The sequence below is a fragment of the Salmo salar genome, chromosome ssa08 (genome assembly GCF_905237065.1).
Source record: "Salmo salar chromosome ssa08, Ssal_v3.1, whole genome shotgun sequence".
Lineage (NCBI taxonomy): Eukaryota > Metazoa > Chordata > Actinopteri > Salmoniformes > Salmonidae > Salmo > Salmo salar.
Window position 1 is genome coordinate 6,702,577 of NC_059449.1, and position 23,784 is coordinate 6,726,360.

At 43.3% G+C, this 23,784-nt stretch overlaps 1 protein-coding gene across 1 annotated transcript in view; it reads left to right on the forward strand.

Annotated features, from left to right (window-relative positions):
* Positions 1-8,980: 8,980 nt before the first annotated feature.
* The window catches only part of LOC106609866 (palmitoyltransferase ZDHHC5-A), a 38,916-nt gene continuing 24,112 nt past the window's right edge, over positions 8,981-23,784 (forward strand). The window contains 2 exon segments of the mRNA XM_045722681.1: positions 8,981-9,429; positions 20,937-23,783. Of these exon segments, the coding sequence (XP_045578637.1) occupies positions 23,757-23,783 (27 nt within the window). The 5' untranslated portion in view covers positions 8,981-9,429; positions 20,937-23,756.

Consider the following 23,784-nt stretch of genomic DNA (forward strand, 5'->3'; position numbering starts at 1 on the left):
CTCGGTTCCGGACTAGACACTGGTGCCGGATACTCTGGACTGCACACTGGTGCCGGGCTCTTGAGGCTGGGCCGACGCACTGGAAGCCTGGTGCGTGGGGCTGGTAGAGGTGGTACCATACTGGAGGTACTCACTTCCGGGATAGCACGAGAGGCGGGAACCGGAAAGACTGGGCCATGGAGGCGCACAGGTGGCCTTGACCGCACCGCCTGCACAACCCGTCCTGGCTGGATGGAACTAGCAGCCCTGCACGAGCGGGGTGCTGGTACAGGGCGAACTGGGCTGTGCAGGGGCCTGATGGTTGCCGTGCATAGAGCGGGAGTAGGGTAGCCTGGTCCTAGGAGGTGTACCGGCGACCAGATGCGCTGCGCAGGCATCCTCCTACCAGGCTGGATGCCCACTCTAGCACGGCATCTGTGAGGGGCTGGAATGGCACGCACCGGACTGTGCGTGCGTATGGGTGAGAGTGCGCACCTCAGCAAAACACGGCGCCCTCCACATAATCACAGGTAGCTGGCTTATGGCTCTTCCTTGGCCTAGCCAAACTACCCGTGTGCCCCCCCAAAATTTTTTTATTGGGGGTGCCTCTCCGGCTTCCTCGCCAGTCGTGTACCCCAGTAGCGTTCCCGGTCCTCACCAGCCTTTCTCCATGGGCCCTCTCCGGCCAGAATCTGGTCCCAAGTCCATTTCTCACGAGTGTCCATGTCGAAGTCTATTTCCTCAGAATAGTCCATATATTCAGCGTCCTGCTCCTTTTTCCGCTGCTTGGTCTTGTGGTGGGTGGTTCTGTCATAAATGTTGAAGCCGTGTTGAATGGACCAAACTGCAGGCGGAATGTGGATACTCATCTTTTAATGTAAAGAATAATAAATTAAAGCAAAGTATACACAGGAAAACTAAACAAAAAATGCTAACTACAAACAAAAAACGCTAACTACAAACAAAACGCTAACTACAAACAAAAAACGCTTACTACAAACAAAAAACGCTTACTACAAACAAAAAACGCTAACAGGCTTACTACAAACAAAAACGCTAACAGGCTTACTACAAACAAAAACGATAACAGGCTTACTACAAACAAAAACGCTAACAGGCTTACTACAAACAAAAACGCTAGCAGTGTTAGCACAACCACCCACAAACCCAAGTGACAAACATACTCCTAAATATATGACTCCCAATCAGGAACAACGAGACTAACACAGAAACAGACATACTAGATAACACATACAGACTTCTTCTGCCACGTCCTGACCAAAATACTACACCACTACTCCCTCTGCTGGTCAGGACGTGACAATAACATGGCAAAGACAAACATATCTGAAGTAAAAGTGAAGAACAATACAGGAAAGATTCCATGAACATGTTTTACTGCATACAAAATGTTCATATCAGTGTGGTTAGGAAAACAGTTTTAGTTTATGTTCAATGTTAGTGTTTCTAATGTTCTAGTGGACATGTTTTCGTATGACAATGTTGTGATATGAAAGACACATTTTAGCCAATAGGCTTCATCCTTTGGTCTTAATCTTTGACCAATAACCCTCATTTTATTGTTCATATTAAATCAACCCATCTTATGAAATCTGAAATGATTTGTAATTAAAAATATTACCAATAAATGTATCAAATTTGTTTGAAATAATCTTGTGTTTGTCATTGGTTTCACATTGTGTCACTGGTGTTACATTGTGTCACTGGTATTACTGTATGGCATATTGGTGTTCTGGCATCAGAGTTAACCAATTTAATTGAATATGGTTTTTGTATCTACCTAACTGTTGCTACATTCATTAGTAAACCTTTTAAGGATATGATGCTTCAATTTTGATGACTCAACCTCAATTATTTCTAATGTTACAAAAAACAATAGTATAAACGGAAAAATGTCAGACAATAGAACTTTACACATACATGTTTAAAGTACATTATTACTAATCAAAACAATTTCTTAGTATTACCATTAACCTTTTCTGTCTTAGATTTTATATGCAAATTAAAGACGGAAATTACATTCTAGAAAGCCTTAATTGTCATCTAAAATATAGGTAACACCAGTGACAAAAAGGCAGCACAAGCATTTTTTTATGTAATGTAGTAAAAATATAAAAATATGTTAAGCTGTCGTTGATTTATAATGTTAAGGGGTTAACTATTATCTGACAAAGTTTTGATATATATTTTTTTATACAATTTGTGAAAGTTGGCTGTTCAAAAAGCCACCATTTTCATAGAATAACCCAATAACTCCACCTGGTGGTAAATTTGGAGAACACCATGACAGCAGATAAGAGTCGGCTAGATTAATGAGACTGTGGGTCGGTTTCCAGCAAGATCTGCTCTTGATGTGAAGTCGCAGTTCAGCTGACGTTTTAAGTTTTAGTGAACATTAATATGCATTACGCAATTGTCAGCTGAATACTTACAAAAATTGTTTTAAAAAAGTACTTTCTATTCTATTGTATGATTGTGTTGTGATTGTATTGTGTAGTTGTTCCTTTCTGTTGTGTAGCTGTTCCTGCTTGGAGAGATGTTCCTGTTGTATGATTATATACAGTAGTAATGTGTAGCTGTCCCTATTGTGTGGTGCCATAGCTCTCTCTGTTGTTGTTGTTGTGGCAGCTATTGTTTAGCTCCTGTTATCGTCCCACAGTCAGCGTTGGGCCCTCCCATGACTCTGAGCATGGGCACCAGGTCCTGGGGTAGCAACACATGGGGCCAGGCTGCTGCCCTGAGGCTGGGGGGAACTGACCCTCATTGGATACTATAGCTACAGAGAGAGAGAGAGGACAGGGTCAGTATAACACACACACACACACACACACACACACACACACACACACACACACACACACACACACACACACACACACACACACACACACAGGTATGCAAGAACACATAGACATTCTTGACCTTCACAAATCCGCACTATTCCAGTCTACAATGAGCCCGGTCCTCCTATAACTCCACCCACCAGCCTCCTATGACGTACACGCACATACAGTATATACAGTACATACACATACGACTTTAATCAAGACATGATCAATCAAAAATCAAAACATGAAATAATTTAGGATGAATTTAGGATGCTTATTGGTATGTTTATTCTCATAAACTGCACTGTAAAGATTGTATAGGAAAGTATAGCACTTTTCCAGATGCTCAAAGCGCTTTACATAGTAAAATGGCAAAAGTAGTGTACCATATAGGGAATAGGGTGCCATTTGGGATGTTACCTGTTCTGATTACAGTGACTTTTATATAGGTAGGCCTAAAGCAATGTCCCTTCCCTGGCCGAACGTGGCCCCAGCATGGCCCCCAGCCACTATATCGTCTATGTTCTAAATGTATGTAAATCCCTCTTGCAACCGAGATACCGGCTAAACATTTTTACATTTACATTTTAGTCATTTAGCAGACGCTCTTATCCAGAGCAACTTACAGTAGTGAATGCATACATTTCATACATTTTTTTCCCATACTGGTCCCCCGTGGGAATCGAACCCACAACCCTGGCGTTGCAAACACCATGCTCAACCAACTGAGCCACACTTTGTGTGTGTCTCAAATGGCCCTATTTGTTTTTTGTACTTTCTTAACACTTTTTTTCTTAAAACTGCATTGTTGGTTAAGGGCTTGTAAATAAGCACTTCACTGTAAGGTCTACACCTGTTGTATTCGGTGCATGTGACAAATACAATTTGATTTGATATTCCCATAGGACTCTGGTCAAAAGTAGTGCACTATATAGGGAATAGGGTGCCTTTTGGGATGCAGAACACTGAGTATACAACACATTATGAACACCTGCTTTTTCCATGAAATACACTGACCAGGTGAATCCAGGTGAAAGCTTTGATCCCTTATTGATGTCACTTGTTAAATCCACTTCAATCAGTGTAGATGAAGGGACATGGGTGCCAGTCACAGGGTGAATGAGCATGACAAAATATTTAAATGCCTTTCAACAAAGTATGGTAGTAGGTGCCAGGCGCACCGGTTTGTGTCAAGAACTGCAACACTGCTGAGTTTTTCACATTCAACAGTTTCTTGTGTGCATCACGAATGGTCCACCACCCAAAGGACTTCCTGCCAACTTGACACAACTGTGGGAAGCATTGGAGTCAACATGGGCCAGCATCTCTGTGGAACGCTTTTGGCACCTTGTAGAGTCTATGCCCCGACGAACTGAGGCTGTTCTGAGGGCCATATTAGGAAGGTGTTCTTCATGTTTCGTACGCTCAGTGTATATCCACTGTGTTCTTGTGACATGCTGTACTTGAAAACACACTCTTTTATATGAAATACTCATTCAATAGCCTAATGTATTCAAGCAGGCCTAGGCCTAGAGTAATACACTAACGGGCCATTTACAATAGGAAGCTCTGTGAAACATTGAAAGCAATTAACTTTCAATAGAAGGAAAGTAAGAGAAGTGGAATGGGCCATTGAGCGATGCGAGCATGGGCAAGGGAGCTGAACAGGGCCGGACTAAAGTTCGGGAAAGCTGAACTTGATTCGAATCCTCTACAATATTAAGACACGAGTGACCAATCGAAGCTCACTATAGCTTCCAACCCTTACTGGATTGGCTGGCATTGGCTGTCGATACGTAGCACTATCTAGCATGGCTTGTTAGCACCCATACGAGGGCGAGGCTAGCATGGCTAGGCGAGTGCCGCTAGCATAGTGTAAATGGCCGGTCTCGCCGTCAAATCTTGTGGGCGAGCCGAATCGCGAGAACCGCTAAAAGTCAAAGTGGGTTGGTGATTGGTGGGAGCCTCCTCGCCGACCTGTCAGCTACCCGCCACGGCGCCACGAGCAACTGGAAGACGGCAAACAGCATCCCCACGAGCCCTCGCAGAACCCAAGCCAGGAACTGTTCGAACCGGGTCAGCGCCCGGTACTACCGATACCGAAAGATGGCATATTTCGACATGAGATCTCATGTGCCAGAAATTGCTGTCCACTTTAAAAAAAATAAAACAGTAATTGCATGTTTGGAGGATTCCGGATATCTTGCTTATTCCCTCCTGACTCCGGGAAACCTCCAACAGGGATTTCAGAAAAATCTGGGAATTTATTGAAAGTTCCCAGAATTTTGCAAACCTAAATTGAATCATTAAATTCCTAAATTGAACTTGTATTTCATGATTTTGAACTGAATTGAATGAATATTGCATTCTGTTTTAAAGTTACATTTAATAAAATATTCAAATTGAATATGTATATATTCAGTTTCAATATAATTAAATATCTTAACACAAATAAAAATTTAGTTGGCACTGAAATCGCTCCATATTACGGTGCTTGTTTACTGAAAACGGACAGAGACGTACATGTACTAATTATCTATCTGCGTCTGCTAACACCTGTGTAAACAGAAGACAGGCCACAAACATGTCACTGAAAAATACTGTCGGCTGCAACTGTGTTAAAACCCGGTTTTAAGTGTACAGTAAGTGTATATTTTGCATTTTTGAAATGATTTTGATGTGATATGAAAGTAGGGTGCTTTACGTTAATAGAACCTTAATGCGTTTGGCTGTTTTGGCTTCTAGAGCCAATTCACCACAAAACAGAACGAGGTCCTTGGACTATAAGAAGTAACGTTAGGCTCCTTTAGTCCATTATTGGGCTAACACACACCCAGCATGAGCCGTAATAAAATGTACCTCTGCCTCGGAGGGTTGTTATGTCAGCCACTGTTTGTAGTGAATAATCAGAAAAGCTCTTATTCTTATCCGTATTTTTTTTAACTGCATTTTTGGTTAGGGGCTCGTAAGTAAGCATTTCACTGTAAGGTCTACACCTGTTGTATTCGGCGCGTGTGACTAATACAACTTTATTTGATTTGAACTGTTTATAATCATCACTGTGATAATGACAACATCATGAACCTAGGCTACTTTATGAACGTTATCCAGTATTCCCTTTGGCGTCCCCATACTATCAGATATCTTGCAATAAAGCCGAGACTACATTAACTTGATTATTTCCCTGAATCTGCAGTGATACAATTACCTAAATGTTATTACATTGTATCAGAAAGTCTTCTGTAGCGATCGTGTGACGATTCTGTTTTTTTACCACAAGATGACAGCAAAAACAGGAATCCAATGCTCTAGCAGGCACCTGCACTGACACCTTGATCCAAACCATGGGTCTGTATTTCTTCAAAAGTGGAATAGATCAAATAAATTGCAGACGTTGTTTTATGCATGTATTTTTAATGCATATTGTTTATCTTCTAATATAAAGTTATGTATTGGAGCAATTGGTGAACACAGACAGAATCTTTTTACTTTGTGTGCCCTGCTCGTGTGTGTCTATGCATGAGTGTATTCATCAGTGTATTAACACACTGAGGTTTATCTTTCCTTCACCGGCGTGTGGAAGCATTGCTTTGCCATGTCCATCCCCTCTGTTGTCTTTACTCTCTGTGCCAACTACCAAAGGGTTTACAGTACACCTCTCTTTCTCTCTCACACCACACACACACACACACACACACACACCCTCTCGTTGTACCACACACCATTAGAAATCACTTGTCATCCCCATGTCAGCCACCTATGTCAGTGTTTCCCCTATATTCATTTAGCAGTATCTATCATTTTTGGGATAGTAAAGTTTTCCGTATCAACTTAAATGACTAACACCAGATATAAATTATGTAGAAAAGATAATCGAGCTGTAAATATGTTTTTATTAGATCATCTTTGAGAACTAACAACCACCAGAAAAAAACTACACAGTCAGGGAGAATCTAAAGTAAAAAAAAATGTCATGGCATTGGTCCCCATTGGTTTTGTTATAATGTTTGAGTCACTCAGATAGCATAAGAACACGACATAACCATTGCAAAATGTGTAGAATTGCAGGAAATTAGGTTTTAATGTAACTGCCAAGTGAAAATCGAACTTTTAATAGTTCGTATTCGGTTAACTCATACCCAAACAATGTTGTTGACTCGCCCTATACTTGTATTTGTGGCCAAAGCATAAATTTAACAACAAAAAAAACACTTCAAAAACCCCACCTCAAACAAAAATGCGTGCTATTTCTTCATAGAGTATGATGTAATACTCATAGACATTAAAACCAGTCGATCGTGATAGTGCTGACGTCATCCACATATTTCTATTGAAATCTACAGATGGTGCATGAAGCCGGAAGTATTTTAAATTGAAGCGCGCCATATTGCTGAATGGGGCTAAATTCCACCCAAAAAATCACTAATGATCCGTAAGTGTCTGTAACTAGCAAAGGATCATGGTTGATGTAGTCGTTTTCATCCTGCCTGAGAGAGTCAACCCAATGTTGCTAGATGATATCGACATCAATACCAGATACCAAGTGCAAAGAGCGTACAAGAGGGTGCGAGTCTCCTCATAGCCTACCCATCGTGATTGGTCACACATGGTCCTGTGTGATGACAAATTTAATAGTCAGAATGGATCACTATCTAATTAATTATCTCTAATTTTTTTGTTGCAAACTTTTAAATAATTCACTGTGGTGATCGAACTTGATCATAATAAACACATTTTAGAGCCCAAAACGGCCGTCCCCCCCAAAAATGTTGGGCCGTTATGCCGATCATAATTTACATAGGCTTTCTAGGGCAGACCAGAGCTTTTGGCACCGCTAGGTTGTACACGGTAGCTGACTAGCGGAGCTCGTGACTTCACACTCCAGACCGGACACTTGTGGGCTGGTAATACTCCTCAGTAGGATGAGCTGGCCAGTCAGCGGTCTAAAGGAGGATGAGCTAGCCAGTCTACAAGCGTGAATATTTTTAATGGCCGGTATACGCCCACACCATTCCAACACAGAAAAACTGCTTTTTAACATACTTAATTCCAATTTTTTGGAAGGAAAACTATTTAACTCATATTGTAAGTAATTGTAGGTCATATTTCATAGAAATCTGGAAACACTGGGTAGTTACTTTAAAACAGCAACATTTTGTCTCTGAGGCAAAAAGGAGGGACTCTAAAAATCGCTATTGGCCACACCTGCCCATGCTAACCTTGCCACCGCTGCATACAAAATCCTAGGGGAAACACTTATGCCATTGTGTGTGATTTCATTAGGGCGATTCAGATTTGTATCATTATGTCTGGTGGTGCTACAGCAGATGTTGGTCAGCTTTGTGTGTGTGTGTGTGTGTGTGTGTGAGCTTTGTGGGGATATGTGTGCGTGGAGAGGGGTTGGGTGGGCTTATTCAAAACTCCTGCTGTCAGTTTAATCCCCTGGCGTGTGTGTGTTTACGTGCCCACACACACTCTGAGACAGTAAACACACACAAATACACACAGTATTTAGTATGTCAGTGTGTCAGAGGGTTTTTCAGCACCCCCCTTTCAGTCAAGGCCTACCTGTCAATCATGCAGTAGGAATAGCCAGGCTGAAACCACTTACCCAATAAATACCTAATTGTATTTGTTTGTTGGGAGTCAAAATACAATTATTTATTTTGGGAGAGCATCTTGTATGGACATTGATTGACCAAATCTCCCAGGTGTGGAGATTTCATTTAAGGATCAATGAAATTGTCTAATTAAGCAATAATTTTAGGTGGTGTGGTATTTGGTCAATATGCCACTATTGCCTGGATTCAGCCCTTAGCCGTGGTACATTGGCAAATATACCACAAACACCTGAGGTGCCTTATTGCTATTATAAACTGGTTACCAAAACATTTATTTTTACTGCTCTAATTACATTGGTAACCAGTTTATAATAGCAATAAGGCACCTCGGGGTGTTGTGGTATATGGCCAATAAACCATAGCTAAGGGCTGTGTCCATTAGAACAGCCCTTAGCTGTGGTATATTGGCCATATACCACACCCCCTCGTGCGTTATTGCTTAAATATACCACGGCTTTCAGCCAATCAGCATTCAGTGCTCGAACCACCCAGTTTATAATGTACAATAGAATATTCCCCATTAGCATCCACTTATTGGTTGACAGAAACTTTCCAATAGCAAGGAAGGAGGCGGGATTTCAATATCTTCTCGGAGAGAGGTTCATGTACAGTGGACCTCTGCGCTCGGTTGGTGCTGAAAATATGTATCGGCTTCGGGCACCTCCATACAATCTACCTGCCGATATCGTTCGTGTCTTGGATTATAAACCGCCTAGCCGTTTTCTAAACACATGCACCAAAGGCCTCGACCAGTGAAAACGAACAGCTTTAGATACTTATCTTTTAGGCGTATACTGTACCGCAATGGAGAAGGACAATGTAGCTATCTAGCAAAATTGCTAACACAGAGGACCCAGCACCAAAACTTCGTATGGAGATTAAAACGGTTATCAATCTAATCTATCAACGGAGGACATTCAACCGTTTTGGGATTTATTCACTCACGGAGCCGGTGTGAATCCATATAGCTAACGTTACAGGTAAATGGCTAGCCAGGTTTGTCAAAATGCTGTTGTGAAAATGGAACCTATGAGCTAATGTTACTGTAGCTAGCTGGCTAAAGGTGGTATCCAACGATAGCTGGCTAGGTAGCTCAAACGCTCAGGTGTTGCCACCAAGCTAGCACAGTTTCCTATCTAGCTAGTAGTTTAGTTAGCCACCAGAAATGACTAACTGGCTAGCAAAATATCCACTCCATTCCGTACCACTGAAGCTAGCTACATTTTACAGGGGGCTTTACCTAGTCATAGACTAGTAACGTTAGTCAATTCATAGTTAGCTAACGTTACCATAACCGACTCTCACCTAACACTGTAGACAGTAACATTCATGGCTATATTATTTTCGGGGCAAAGTTGTTGAATCGGCGTCAACGTCCATACAGCCAACCATACCTCACCTCGATGTGAGGCTAACTCATATGTATTACGCTAACCGCAAACGAGTTGTGCTTTAGGGTGTCATCTCGATTCGAGCAAGGCCGGGCCGTCAGAACACATCGGGCTGTACCGCTGCGTCGACCCCAGGTTTGAAGGTATCTTTTCTCAACCTAGACAGGAGAGTGAGTTCGGGGATCCGTTTTGAGGCCTATACAGGAGAGAGAGTGGAACCGCAGCGATACACACCCAAAAATAGACGGAATGGGTTTGTCAGAGAGAATGAGAAGGGGTTCAAATCATATCGCATTTTTTCACTGAACGTGAACACAAACGAACCTTTTCGATCGGCTGACGAAGCTTCGGTATCACAGATTTAGTAGAACCGTAGAATTGTATATAGCCTACCTACCCATTTTAGATTATCCAACCATTTGTCAGCCTTCATGGTTTTTCAGACTACGTGAATGGAATATTTCGCTACCCCAGGTGTGCCAATATAATCGTGGGATAACATGAGGCTCAATGCCTGTGTGTGTCAAATCCATACACAATTTGGAGGTGTGCTAACTAGTATTTACCAAGTCCAAAAGAAGTCACGTTTTGTGATTTAACTCCTTTCACTATTATTGTCCCCCTGGCTACATATGCAGCATGATGTCCACCTCATAATGTCAAATCACATGCTGCACTAAGACCAGATACCAACCTGCTGTTTTGTGTGGGGGTGTTGCCTAGCCCTAGTAGCACAGCTTGTGTGCTAACACTTGACAGGGGATCCTGTTGAGGACTGAACACATGATTGTCATCTCCCCTTCAGCTATTTAGATGGTGTTTGGTCCTTTACGTGCACAGGGCACGCATGTGTGTTTCTGCAGGCAGGGTCCACCTTGAAACTTGGGAAGTTTGCAGCATAAAGGGTGGGATAAGATGCAAATGATCTGTGAGGTCCCAGTAAGATCCTCCCTGTAAGGGAAGGAAATATCATTGAGAGAGGGAATATTGAAGGTGCATGTATCAAACAAAAGGAGATGAGGAGAGGAAGTTATTCAAGAGTATTGAGTTTTAACTAGCTTCTGTAACCACAAAGTCAGATTCCACAGCCACAACATCAACATTGGCTACAAAAATGTGATTTTTGGTCTTAATTTAAGGTCAGGGTTAGGCATAAGGTTAGCAGTGGGGTTAGGTTTAAAATAAAATGTGAAGAAGAGTAATTGTAGGAATGGGTGGGTGGGTTTTTTGACTGTATGGCTATAGAAGCTAGTAACTACCCTACAGCTCTACTCATCATGTATCAAACAAAAGGAGATGAGGAGAGGAAGCTATTCAATAGTATTGAGACACATCTGATCCTCACCTCCATTCCGATGAATGTGGACTGAATGATACACTCAGGGAGTGAACAGCTGTACTCATGTGTGCCGCTGCCAGCGGATTCCAGGCTCCGGGGCGTGACGACTCACTCTGGGCTGCAGACCTCTGCCACCCCATCGATCACGATACGCACGCAGAGTCCATTTGAATGCAAATGTATGCACTTCTCCTCAGCTGCCCCACTGGTCCAGGAGAAGTTGTTAGTGGTGGTGTTTAATATGTTACGGTAACCAGGTTTCCATACAACCTTTTTATGTGAGGTAAAGTCCATGTTGGATAAAACATGTCTCTACACATGTCTCTACAGGCCTGATGGGAACAGCAAATTTGTCGGTAAAACTTTTCAAATGCCGACAAAACAAAATACGCAAGACAAGGTGGGATCTTTTTGTGTCTGTAAAATTAATTGTGTAAGAAATTGCAGAAATACTGATATAATAACCATCAAATCAAAGTTAACTTGGAGTCTCGTGGTGATATTTTGTTTGATCCTCCCAATGGGACTCTGGGAAGAATGCAGTTTATTAGGTTACAGATGAAATAAATGAAGTTCACAGGGTGATGGACGTGATGAGCTTGATGCTCATTTCCAAACAAACTAATCTGTTATTTTGTCTATAATAATCTCATCATGTCGGCTATACTATACCTGCACTGTATCTGCTAGCTATTGGCTAGAGCACACGTGCCAAGACCAGAGGGGGGACATTGGATATATAGCGCAATTTCTTTTGTCACATAACCATCAGTGGAGTTGAAAATGTGATTGGAAACCCATTTAACTTGTACTTTTTATTTCGGTACATGGGAATTTAACCGCAAAGGCCCCCTTTCCACAGCATCCGGGACAGCTTTGGTCAGACGTATCCATGGAAACCAATTGAAGCCAAGTTCTTTTGGGCAGGGTGTGGATCTCACTCACACCTAAGAAGTGATAAGGGAACGAAAACCTTTCTGAATGTGTTGTCGTAGATGCAGGGTGGTCTCAGCGTAAAAAAATAACGTTTATTTTTTTATTTTACGAACAGATGACGAGACGAGATGGCCGGGTATTCGTGCCTTTTAGTGTGGTAACATGGACTCTTAACAACGTGATGAAGCTTTGTTGCTCCTTGCTAAAACAAGCAAGGTGTTGTAGCAAATGAGCACATGTAGAAAGGCGCAGAAGTATAACCTATGACAGCGCATGCAGTCAGGAGGAGAGGGAAAAATGTGCGTCAAAAATAATATACATTTTAACTGTATTATTATTTGCTATTGTAACAGTTCATATGGAGACTGTGGTCATTTGGCTGGCCAATTACCATCATCCAAAATTCCATAATGTCACAGTTCTACTCAGATCATAAGTATATTTTATTGCAAGAAGGAACTGTAAGGACTTTGGTTTGTCAGTTGTGTATATTGTTTCAAGCACCAGATGTAGTGTCATAGTCAAGGGGTGTTTTCTGAATGAATTAATGAATGTACTTCATTATTCCCCATGGATGGGGGCGTGTGATGTAAATGGAATGATGGCTGAACATGTAGAGACAGAGAGATAGGGAGTTCAATGTCCCTGAGCAATGAGGGCATGTAGCCTAGAGACAGACACGCAGCTGTTGTGCACACACGTACACATTTCCCAAAGAATGATGGCTGAAAACGTAGAGACAGAGAGATAGGGCGTTCAAAGCCTCTGAGCAATGAGGGCATGTAACCTAGAGACAGACGCACAGCTGTTGTGCACACACAGACGCATTTACACCGTTGCGTCCAATTACATTGTTCCCCGCTGAGTGTGATGATGTAGGTGAGCATGCCCTACAAGGAAGGCATCGGCTTGTTTTACCCAGCAGCCACCTGAAAAGAAGAGGAAGTGATGATGATCATTAGCTAATCCTCGTGGAATCTGACTGTGTCACAATAGGCTAGCTCTCTGTTTCAGTCTCTCCCTCTCAGCTGTCATCTGTGTCAGTCTTCAAAGCATCTCCTCGCCTCCTCAAAACGCATTGGCGGAGAAGGCCTGAGGGTAGGTACCTTGGATCTTCTCCCTTCCAATGTGATTTGAGAAAGGTGAGGAAAGACGAATTGAGAAAAATTCCCAGATTCAGCAGCAAGTTTGTTGGTTGAGTCAGTGGGAGGTCCTCCACAGCTAGGTCAATGGTCCAGTAGTCAAGACTTCCCCTGGACAGTGGACACCAGAGAGAGAGAGACACTAGAGACTTGAACACAGGCCCGGTTAGGAGAATACTTATAAAATGCATCCTTGATTCCTTGAAGTTTGATGACAGGTTTAACACGATTATGGTAGAAAAGCATAAGTGAAGATAGATAGGTGTACGCCAAGGTTCTATTACATTGCTTATGCAATGTAAGTTTTGTAGTAGATCCAGACTACATATATACAGTGGCAAGAAAGTATGTGAACCCTTTGGAATTACCTGGATTTCTGCTTAAAATGGTCATACAATTTGATCTGATCTTCATCCTAGGTCACAACAGTAGACAAACACAGTCTGCTTAAACTAGTAACACCCACACAATTACATTTTCATGTCTTTATTGAACACACTGTGTAAACATTCACAGTGCAGGGTGGGAAAAGTATGTGAACCCTTGGATTTAATAACTGGTTGACCCTCCTTTGGAAGCAATGACCTCAACCAAACGTTTTGGATGGATTTTGGACCATTCCTCTTTACAGAACTGTTTCAGTTCAGCAATATTCTTGTGATGCCTGGTGTGGACCGCTCTCTTAAGGTCATGCCACTGCATCTCAATCGGGTTGAGGTCAGGACTCTGACTGGGCCACTCCAGAAGGCATATTTTCTTCTGTTGAAGCCATTCTGTTATTGAAAAACTTCTGTGTTTTAGGTTGTTGTCCTGTTGCATCACCCAACTTCTGTTGAGCTTCAATTGGCGGACAGCCTACATTCTCCTGCAAAAAGTCTTGATAAACTTGGGAATCCATTTTTCCGTTGATGATAGCAAGCTGTCCAGGCCCTGAGGCAGCAAAGCAGACCCAAACCATGATGCTCCCTCCACCATACTTTTGGGATGAGGTTTTGATGTTGGTGTGCTGTGCCTATTTTTCTCCACACAATGTTATGTGTTCCTTCCTTTTGCGAACTTCAGATGTGCAGCAATGTTTTTTTTGAACAGCAGTGGCTTCTTCCGTGTTGTCCTCCCATGAACACCAATCTTGTTTAGTGTTTTACGTATTGTAGACTCGTCAACAGAGATGTTAGCATGTTCCAGAGATTTCTGTAAGTCTTTAGCTGACACTAGGATTCTTCTTAACCTCATTGAGCATTCTGCGCTGTGCTCTTGCAGTCATCTTTGCAGGACAGCCAGGCCTAGGGAGAGTAGCAACAGTGCTGAACTTTCTCTATTTATTGACAATTTGTCTTACCGTGGATTGATGAACATCAAGGCTTTTAGAGATACTTTTGTAACCCTTTCCAGCTTTATGCAAGTAAAAAATTCTTAATCTTGGGTCTTCTGAGATCTTTTGTTCGAGGCATGGTTCACATCAGGCAATGCTTCTTGTGAATAGCAAACTCAAATGTTGTGAGTGTTTTCTGTACGGCAAGGCAACACAAACCATCATCTCCAATCTCATCTCATTGATTGGACTCCAGGTTAGCTGACCTCTGACTCCAATTAGCTTTTGGGATAAGTCATTAGCCTAGGTGTTCACATACTTTTTCCAACCTAAACTGTGAATTTTTAAGTGATGTATTCAAAGACAAGAAAAATACAATGTGTGTTATTAGTTTAAGCACACTGTGTGTGTCTGTTGTGACTTTTTATTTTATTTTATGACCAATATTTGCAGAATCCAGGTAATTCCAAAGGGTTCACATACTTTTTCGTGTGTGTGTGTGTGTGTGTGTGTGTGTGTGTGTGTGTGTGTGTGTGTGTATAAACTCATAAAAAAATAAACGTCCCTTTTTCTGGACCCTGTCTTTCAAAGATAATTTGTAAAAATCCAAATAACTTCACAGATCTTCATTGTAAAGGGTTTAAACACTGTTTCCCATGCTTGTTCAATGAACCATAAACAACTAATGAACATGCACCTGTGGAACGTTCGTTAAGACACTAACAGCTTACAGACAGTAGGCAATTAAGGTCACAGTTATGAAAACTTAGGACACTAAAGAGGCCTTTCTTCCGACTCTGAAAAACACCAAAAGACAGATGCTGCAAGGAGGCATGAGGACTGCAGATGTGGCCAGGGCAATAAATTGCAACGTCCGTACTGTGAGACGCCTATGACAGCGCTACAGGGAGACAGGACGGACAGCTGATCATCCTCGAAGTGGCAGACCACGTGTAACAACACCTACACAGAATTGGTACATCCGAACATCACACCTGCGGGACAGGTACGGGATGGCAACAACAACTGCCCGAGTTACACCAGGAACGCACAATCCCTCCATAAGTGCTCAGACTGTCCGCAATAGGCTGAGAGAGGCTGGACTGAGGGCTGTTGTAAGGCAGGTCCTCACCAGACATCACCGGCAACAACGTCGCCTATGGGCACAAACCCAACATCGCTGGACCAGACAGGACTGGCAAAAAGTGGTCTTCACTGACGAGATGCGGTTTTGTCTCACCAGGGGGATGGTCGGATTTGCGTTTATCATCGAAGGAATGAGCGTTACACCGAGGCCTGTACTCTGGAGCGGGATCGATTTGGAGGTGGAGGGTCCGTCATGATCTGGGGCGGTGTGTCACAGCATCATCGGACTGAGCTTGTTGTCATTGCAGGCAATCTCAACGCTGTGCGTTACAGGGAAGACATCCTCCTCCCTAATGTGGTACCCTTCCTGCAGGCTCATCCTGGCATGACCCTCCAGCATGACAATGCCACCAGCCATACTGCTCGTTCTGTGCGTGATTTCCTGCAAGACAGGAATGTCAGTGTTCTGCCATGGTCAGCGAAGAGCCCGGATCTCAATCCCATTGAGCATGTCTGGGAACTGTTGATCGGAGGGTGAGGGCTAGGGCCATTCCCCCCAGAAATGTGAGGGAGCTTGCAGGTGCCTTGGTGGAAGAGTGGGGTAAAATCTCACAGCAAGAACAGGCAAATCTGGTGCAGTCCATGAGGAGGAGATGCACTGCAGTACTTAATGCAGCTGGTGGCCACACCAGATACTCACTTACTTTTGATGTTGATCCCCCCTTTGTTCAGGGACACATTATTCCATTTCTGTTAGTTACATGTCTGTGGAACTTGTTCAGTTTGTCTCAGTTGTTGAATCTTATGTTCATACAAATATTTACACATGTTAAGTTTGCTCAAAATAAACGCAGTTGACAGTGATATATATTATATCAGTCAAAAGTTTGGACACCTACTCATTCAAGAGTGTTTCTTTTCTTTTTGCTATTTTCTACATTGTAGAATAATAGTGAAGACATCATACTATGAAATAACACAAATGGAATCATGTAGTAACCAAAAAAAGTCTTAAACAAATCAAAATGTATTTTATTGAGATTCTTCAAAGTTGCCACCCTTTGCAGCTTGGCACACTCTTGGCATTGATGACAGCTTGGCACACTCTTGGCATTCTCTCAACCAGCTTCATGAGGAATGCTTTTCCAACAGTCTTGAAGGAGTTCCCACATATGCTGAGCACTTGTTGGCTGCTTTTCCTTCACTCTGCGGTCCAACTCATCCCAAACCATCTCAATTGGGTTGACGTCGGTTGATTGTGGAGGCCAGGTCATCTGATGCAGCTCTCCATCACTGTCCTTCTTGGTCAAATAGCCCTTACACAGCCTGGAGGTGTGTTTAGGGTCATTGTACTATTGAAAAATTATTGATATACCCACTAAGCGCATACCAGATGGGACAGCATATCGCTGCATAATGCTGTGGTAGCCATGCTGGTTAAGTGTGCCTTGAATTCTAAATAAATCTCAGACAGTGTCACCAGCAAAGCCCCATCACACCACCTCCTCCATGCTTCACGGTGGGAACCACACATGCGGAGATCATTCGTTCACCTACTCTGCGTCTCACAAAGACACAGCGGTTGGAACCAAAGATCTCATATTTGGACTCATCAGACCAAAGGACAGGTTTCCACTGGTCCATTGCTCGTGTTTCTTGGCCCAAGCAAGTCTCTTATTCTTATTGGTGTCCTTTAGTAGTGGTTTCTTTGCAGCAATTCGACCATGAAGGCCGGATTCACATAGTCTCCTCTGAACAGATGTTGTTGAGATGGGGCTGTTTTGAGGCTGGTAACTCTAATGAACTTTTCCTCTGCAGCAGAGGTAACTCTGGGTCTTCCTTTCCTGTCGCAGTCCTCATGAGAGCCAGTTTCATCATAGCACTTGATGGTTTTTGCGACTGGCTTGAAGAAACTTTCAAAGTTCTTGAAATTTTCCAGATTGACTGACTTTCATGTCTTAAAGTAGTGATGGACTGTCATTTCTCTTTGCTTATTTGAGCTGTTCTTGCCATAATATGGACTTGGTCTTTTACCAAATAGGGCTACCTTCTGTATACCACCCCTACCTTGTCACAACACAACTGATTGGCTGAAACGCATTAAGAAGGAAAGAAATTCCACAAATTAAGTTTTTTAACAAGGCACACCTGTTAATTGAAATGCATTCCTGTTGACTACCTCATGAAGCTGGTTGAGAGAATGCCAAGAGTGTGCAAAGCTGTCATCAAGGCAAAGGGTGGCTACTTTGAAGAATTTAAAATATATTTGGTTACTACATGCTTCCATATGACTTATTTCATAGTTTTGATGTCTTCATTATTATTCTACAATGTAGAAAATAGTAAAAATAAAGAAAACCCTGGAATGAATAGGTGTGACTAAACTTATGACTGGTACTGTATATATATATAATAATCTCAGTCCATCTGTGGTCACGTTTGAGTATCTAGTCATTTCTCAGCACCTGGTACCCCCTAGTCCTAATCAGATGATTACATACCTTTTACGCTTTTGAGGGGACGAATACCTATTGTTGGTCACGCATGACCGGTTCTGATTGCATATCTCTGCGACAGCGCCAGAAATGAGGTGAACGCGGGCAGGGCGTAGCACTGCAATGAATCATATTGTGTGTCTGTGTTTCTGTTTCTCCCCACGGCAGTAAGACCTACTACACTGATTAGGCAATCATCCACACTCATGTTACACACACACACACTGAGAGTGAGTGAATGTGTGTGTGTGTGTGTGTGTGTGTGTGTGTGTGTGTGTGCCAGTTTTGCCTGCTATGTGTAATCTTTCTCTAGATCTCAGTACTATGGCAGTGTAGGCAGATACAGCCTTTTCCTGGCAAGATGCTACTGCTACAGGCTAACCATCTATTTTGTGTCCCAAATGGCTCCCTATGTAGTGCACTACTTTTGGACCAGGGCCCATAGGGTAGTGCACTTTCTAGGGAATAGGATGCCGTCTGGAACATAGCCTATATCAGTATCCATGCTGCGTCCCAATACTCCTAGGATAGCATCTGTTTCACTCCGATAACCATTGGTCTGAGTGATACACGCGAGTCTTCTCTCTCTTACCAGTCAGGCCAGAGGTGTTCCCGACCATGTGAACTGACTAGGGAAAACTCTGGGCCTTATTTATATGGCTATAACTAGCTAGCGCCGTGGTTTTTCCTTGGTCTGGTCGGAAAACTCCTGGTCTGCCTACCTGCCTACCTACATGATGATGAAGGGAAGGAGATGAGGATACTAGGAGGTTAATGAATTCCATTGGGACGTAGCCCAGAGCAGAGGTCTATATATTTTACAAATTCCATTGGAATTTAGCACAAAGCAGAGGAGAAGTTTATATGTTACAGACATACTAGCGATTTAAAAATAAATGTAAAAGTATTATTGTCACTATCCTGTCTTTCCCTCCTCCTTATGTTGGAGATGGAGATTCCGGAAGGAGAGTGAGAGAGGTATCAGTCATAGATGATAGTCATAGACTCTTTAACTCCAGAATTAACAGTTCGGGTTAGGCTTACTATCCAAGGAGACGGATCGGGGGTGAGGCCTTGCGACAGACTAGCGTCCTGTCTAGGGGGTGTACTTATACCTCAAGCTGCCTCCCACTACAGAAACAGGAGATAGGGCTAGTATCGCCGTTCTGGCTCGGAAGAGGCTTACTTGAGCTGTGTCCCAAACTACACCCTAGTTCCTTTATAGTACACTACCTTTGACCAGGGCCCTATAGTAAAGAAAAAAGATGGGGCCCAGGTGAAAGGTAGTGTGCTCTAAAGGAAACGGAGGTGCCGTTTGGGACGTACACTTAGAAGAACCTGGGCGGTCATGTTACAGGATGTGTATTAGTGTTTGAATGATTCAGGTCATCAGTCTGACTGTCACCGTCACTTCCTGTCTCTGCATAGCTGAGCCTGATATCTATAGGCATGTCCCCTATTAGTCAGCCTGTTTAGAAGTAAATCACCCTAATTACAGACCTGACCGGTGTAAGAGGCGGCACATTGGAGAAAAACTTGTTTTTTTAAAGCGTTGTGCAATGGAAACGTTTTTATTGGACTAGTTCAGTTAGTCCCTCCCTCCCTCTTTGTCTGTTTTCTTCTGTTTTGTGCCTAATGAATACAACCCCTTGGGAAGGATGTCACAAAGTGACCGGTGTTGAGTTGACTACTTCAACTGTCAAAGGGGAGATAGGGAGCGCCTAATTGGTTGAGGAACAGACAGTTCAACCCAATACAATTTTAAAACACTTTTGAGATTGAGGGAAAAAATGCTAAGCCACTATAAATGCATATATATATATTTTTTCACGAGTCATGGTAACTTGCTGACGTTTGCACTCTAGTAAGGACTTAGGACTCTGGTGGTTCAGTGAAATTCATGAGTCTGAATGGAGCTTGATCTCAGGTGCTGAATCTTATCCCCGTCTTCTCACCGAATGTGGTGTACAAGGGGCTGTGTTCTGGAGAACTTATTTCAACAGAGGCAGGGCCTTCTGAAAAAACGGCAAAACGAGCGTTGTTATTGTGCAAGTTCAGGTTGTACCCTCTGTTTCGAAGCGCGCGCTCTCATTTCCTTCCAACCGCGGCGTCCTTCGCAGGCACAGAATCACAGTCACTCACATTCGCTCGGTCTCACTCGTACGTTCACGATTCCCACCCTCTGACATTGGTTGTGTCTGAATGGCACATGGGGCCCTGGTTATAGGGCGCAACTCCCATTGAGTTGGCTGAACGTGAAAACCGTCATCTCTCAACACCTTGTCAAACGCTGTTTTGGAGACGTGGGACAGGACATTTTTATCGATCACACTCTTCCAGATGAATCCCTGGAGGGCTAACGGAATATCTGCCAGACCCAATCACACACCTTGTTTTTATTGGTTAGTTTTTAGGAACCAGAATGATTGCTGGCCCGAGAGAAGAAGAAGAAAAAAAATATTGCCCACAGACACACTCACGGCTGACGAACTCACTCGCGTACACACACACACAGTGACAGCAGCAGATAACTTCCACAGCAGAAGCAAGGTGAACAACGGAAGCCTTCCTGCGAGACCAGTTGCTGCTCGACATTGAACGCTGTTTGTTTACGATGAAGTCCCATACATAGAATTGTCCGTGGTTCACGATGGAGCTAAACACGTGTATCTCTCTCCCACACTTTTCCTCCCTCTCTCTTATTCCCACCCTCCCCTTTCTTTCCCTCTATCCCATCTGTCTCTCTCTCCCCTCCCTCGTTCTCTCCTACCCCCCCCTCCTTCTAGGAGCTGTGTCCCAGCAGACATCTAGAGGCCCTGCCACACATCTCTGGCTAAAGAGAGGAAGACGGATCACCAGTGACACCACAGCGGGGGTGGAGAGAGCGACCGTGCCTGTTGGAAAACCTGTTGGATTTAAATTATCTTTATTACAGATTATCCCACTGCTCTCCTAACTGCCACCCGCACCCTTCACACACACTCACACAGACACACTCACACACACAGACGTAGAGACAGACACAAACAGAATCACACACTGACTCAGACAGTAGAGACGGATAGACAGAGACTAACACCGTTAGACACACACACACAAACTCACACACACACACACACACACACAGAATCACACACACTCCTCTAGAAGTAGCCCTTGAGAGTCACATAAACGTCTCACAGTCACTCAGACTCGCACTCCGAGACTCAGTTGGTTCTCAGGGGTCGTGGTGGGAGGGTGTGCCCCCCCCCCTCTCGTTGCACTCCGCTGGGGGACGGAAGTAGAGGAATGGCCCTGGGGGAATGGCTGGCTGGCTGCCTCGCTCAGTGAGACGGAGGCTTATGTAACAAACAGCCTGCCTCATCTTTCTCTCCTTGGCTAGCTAACACAGCTGGGCCTTGAGTCTACAGACACTGGGGAGGAGCTCATCAGGCCCAACTAGGGAATACAGCTTCCAGCTTCTAATCTTCAGGCCTTCATCCTTCCTCTCTGGCTTCAACTTCACATTGCTTTTATTTTTTTTGTATCCTTTATTTATTTATTTTCAACCATTTTTCAGGAGGACCTTTAAGGGTGTTTTGGATATGTGTACCCTCACGGACACCTCCAGGTTACAGGGACACACACAATTTGACCTGTGTACACGTCTTCTTCGACACACACCTGTAGCAGGTGGGATCGGCCTCTGAGACTTCCTGCTTGTCTCCCATTGGCTCAGGGATGCCCCGACCAGGAAGAACAAAGTCTGAGAGTCTGTCTACGAGCACATTGGCATTTTTTAAGACGCTGTTTGGACTGAAGGGACAGCCATTTAATTAGTGAGGAAACTAGCTGACTTCCAGAGTAACTATAGGACTGCTTGATATTCGTCTCCGCTGATTTTTTTTGCTCTCGTTTTGATGTTTTGTTTTTCCTATCTCATCTGACGATTGAGCCGACCAGGGAGAAAAATAACCAGAGACAAGAATCCCACTTGGCCACAAAGACCATTTTGCTATGTCTTTCTCTCTCCCTCATTATGCATATCAACTACCTGTTTACATACTAGACCAGCTACAGCGATAGCCTACCTTTCTATCGAGGCAGAAAATAAACAATTTAAGTTGCGATCTTTTTATGTATTTTACCTGCGACAAATCAAAAACCTTGCAATCAATCTCTACCTCTCAATCACGTCATACCCTTTGAAAACGTCTGTGTCAGAACCAAATCCATACTCAAGTCGGTCTACATCCCAGACCGAGTAGTGTACAGACTGAACAGTCGACAGACCGTCCAATCTACAGACCAAAACAATCTGTCATCTTAGTCTGGAAGGGGAGAAGGTTAATTGGGTCTGAATGTCATTGAACTGAACCAGAGATCTTTTGAAATATTAAGTTATTGATACGGGCTTTCATTGAACAGGGAATGTATAGCAGGTCAACCAAGACGATCTGCCTCATCCTCTGTACCTAACTGACATTTTGGCGCCCGAGGTTGAGTTGTGTTTTTGAAACCATTTATGAGTCTAGGGGACTAGATGAGAGTAAGATTGTAATGAATAAAGAAGAAATGTAAGTTAAAACTGCTTCACCAAATCATATACATTATGCTTTACTAGGACATCCTACTTATTTTCTTTTGAAAAGGGAGCGTCCAAGATTTTTATATACCACACCCAAACAATCAAGCCATATCACTGCTTTTTCTTTTTTTTGTTGCACTATTTTATTTTTGTATCGTAAAATCACTAAGCCTTCAACTAAGTTATTTACCTCTCGCACGCGCACATTTCTTGATATTCCTCTTTAAAATGTCAAGATATTGACCCAAATCCACTGTAAGGAACCATTTTAAAGACTAAAGAAAAACCAAGCAATTAAAATGTATCAGCCTTGAGATTGCCACACAATTGAGCAGAAGTTGTTGTTGTTGCCCTCCTATATAAGCCGGTAGTTCAAGCATAGAGCGGCAAACGCCTCTATCTTACAAGAACACGTCTTTAAATAGTGGCTTTGTTTATCTTCATGTTCCAGTCCACTTTTATGTTGACCTGTGTGTTGTCCGGAGGACAGCAAAACAAAAGCCTTATCGTGGAGGCGCTTTAAGCCTCTAGTGGCTGGCAGAGTGCATCTCAATCAAATACCCCCCTCTATCTCTGTCTTACCCCCTCTTTTCAAATACCCTCTGTCTTATCTTACCACCTCCTCTTAGACGAGGCCAAAGGTCAATTTCAATAGACATCAAACAACTTCAAGCAAAGGGACAGAGTTGTTTTATGAACACGCGGTTTAGGGAGGGGCCAATCTATACTTTCTTTCTTTTCATCCCCCTCTTTCCGGTGAACATGCAGAAACGTTGGTCTTCTCTCGTCCTGGTCCGATTGAGAAGGGGACTCCTCTACCTCCCTCTCTAACTCCTTCAATCCCTCTCTATCTGTGCTCTTTCTCTTAATCTCTCCCTCCCTCTTTATCTATAATCCCTCCATCCACACACACCAAACAAATCCTCCCTACCCCTTCATCCCCACCCTTCCTGGGAGGGGTAATTCCACCATCCCCCCTCCCCTCTACCCCCCCTCCCTGAGTAAAGGCATTATAGCCTCCCTCCCCTCTCCCCCTGTGATGCCGGGCAGCAGTAAGAGTGGGGGTG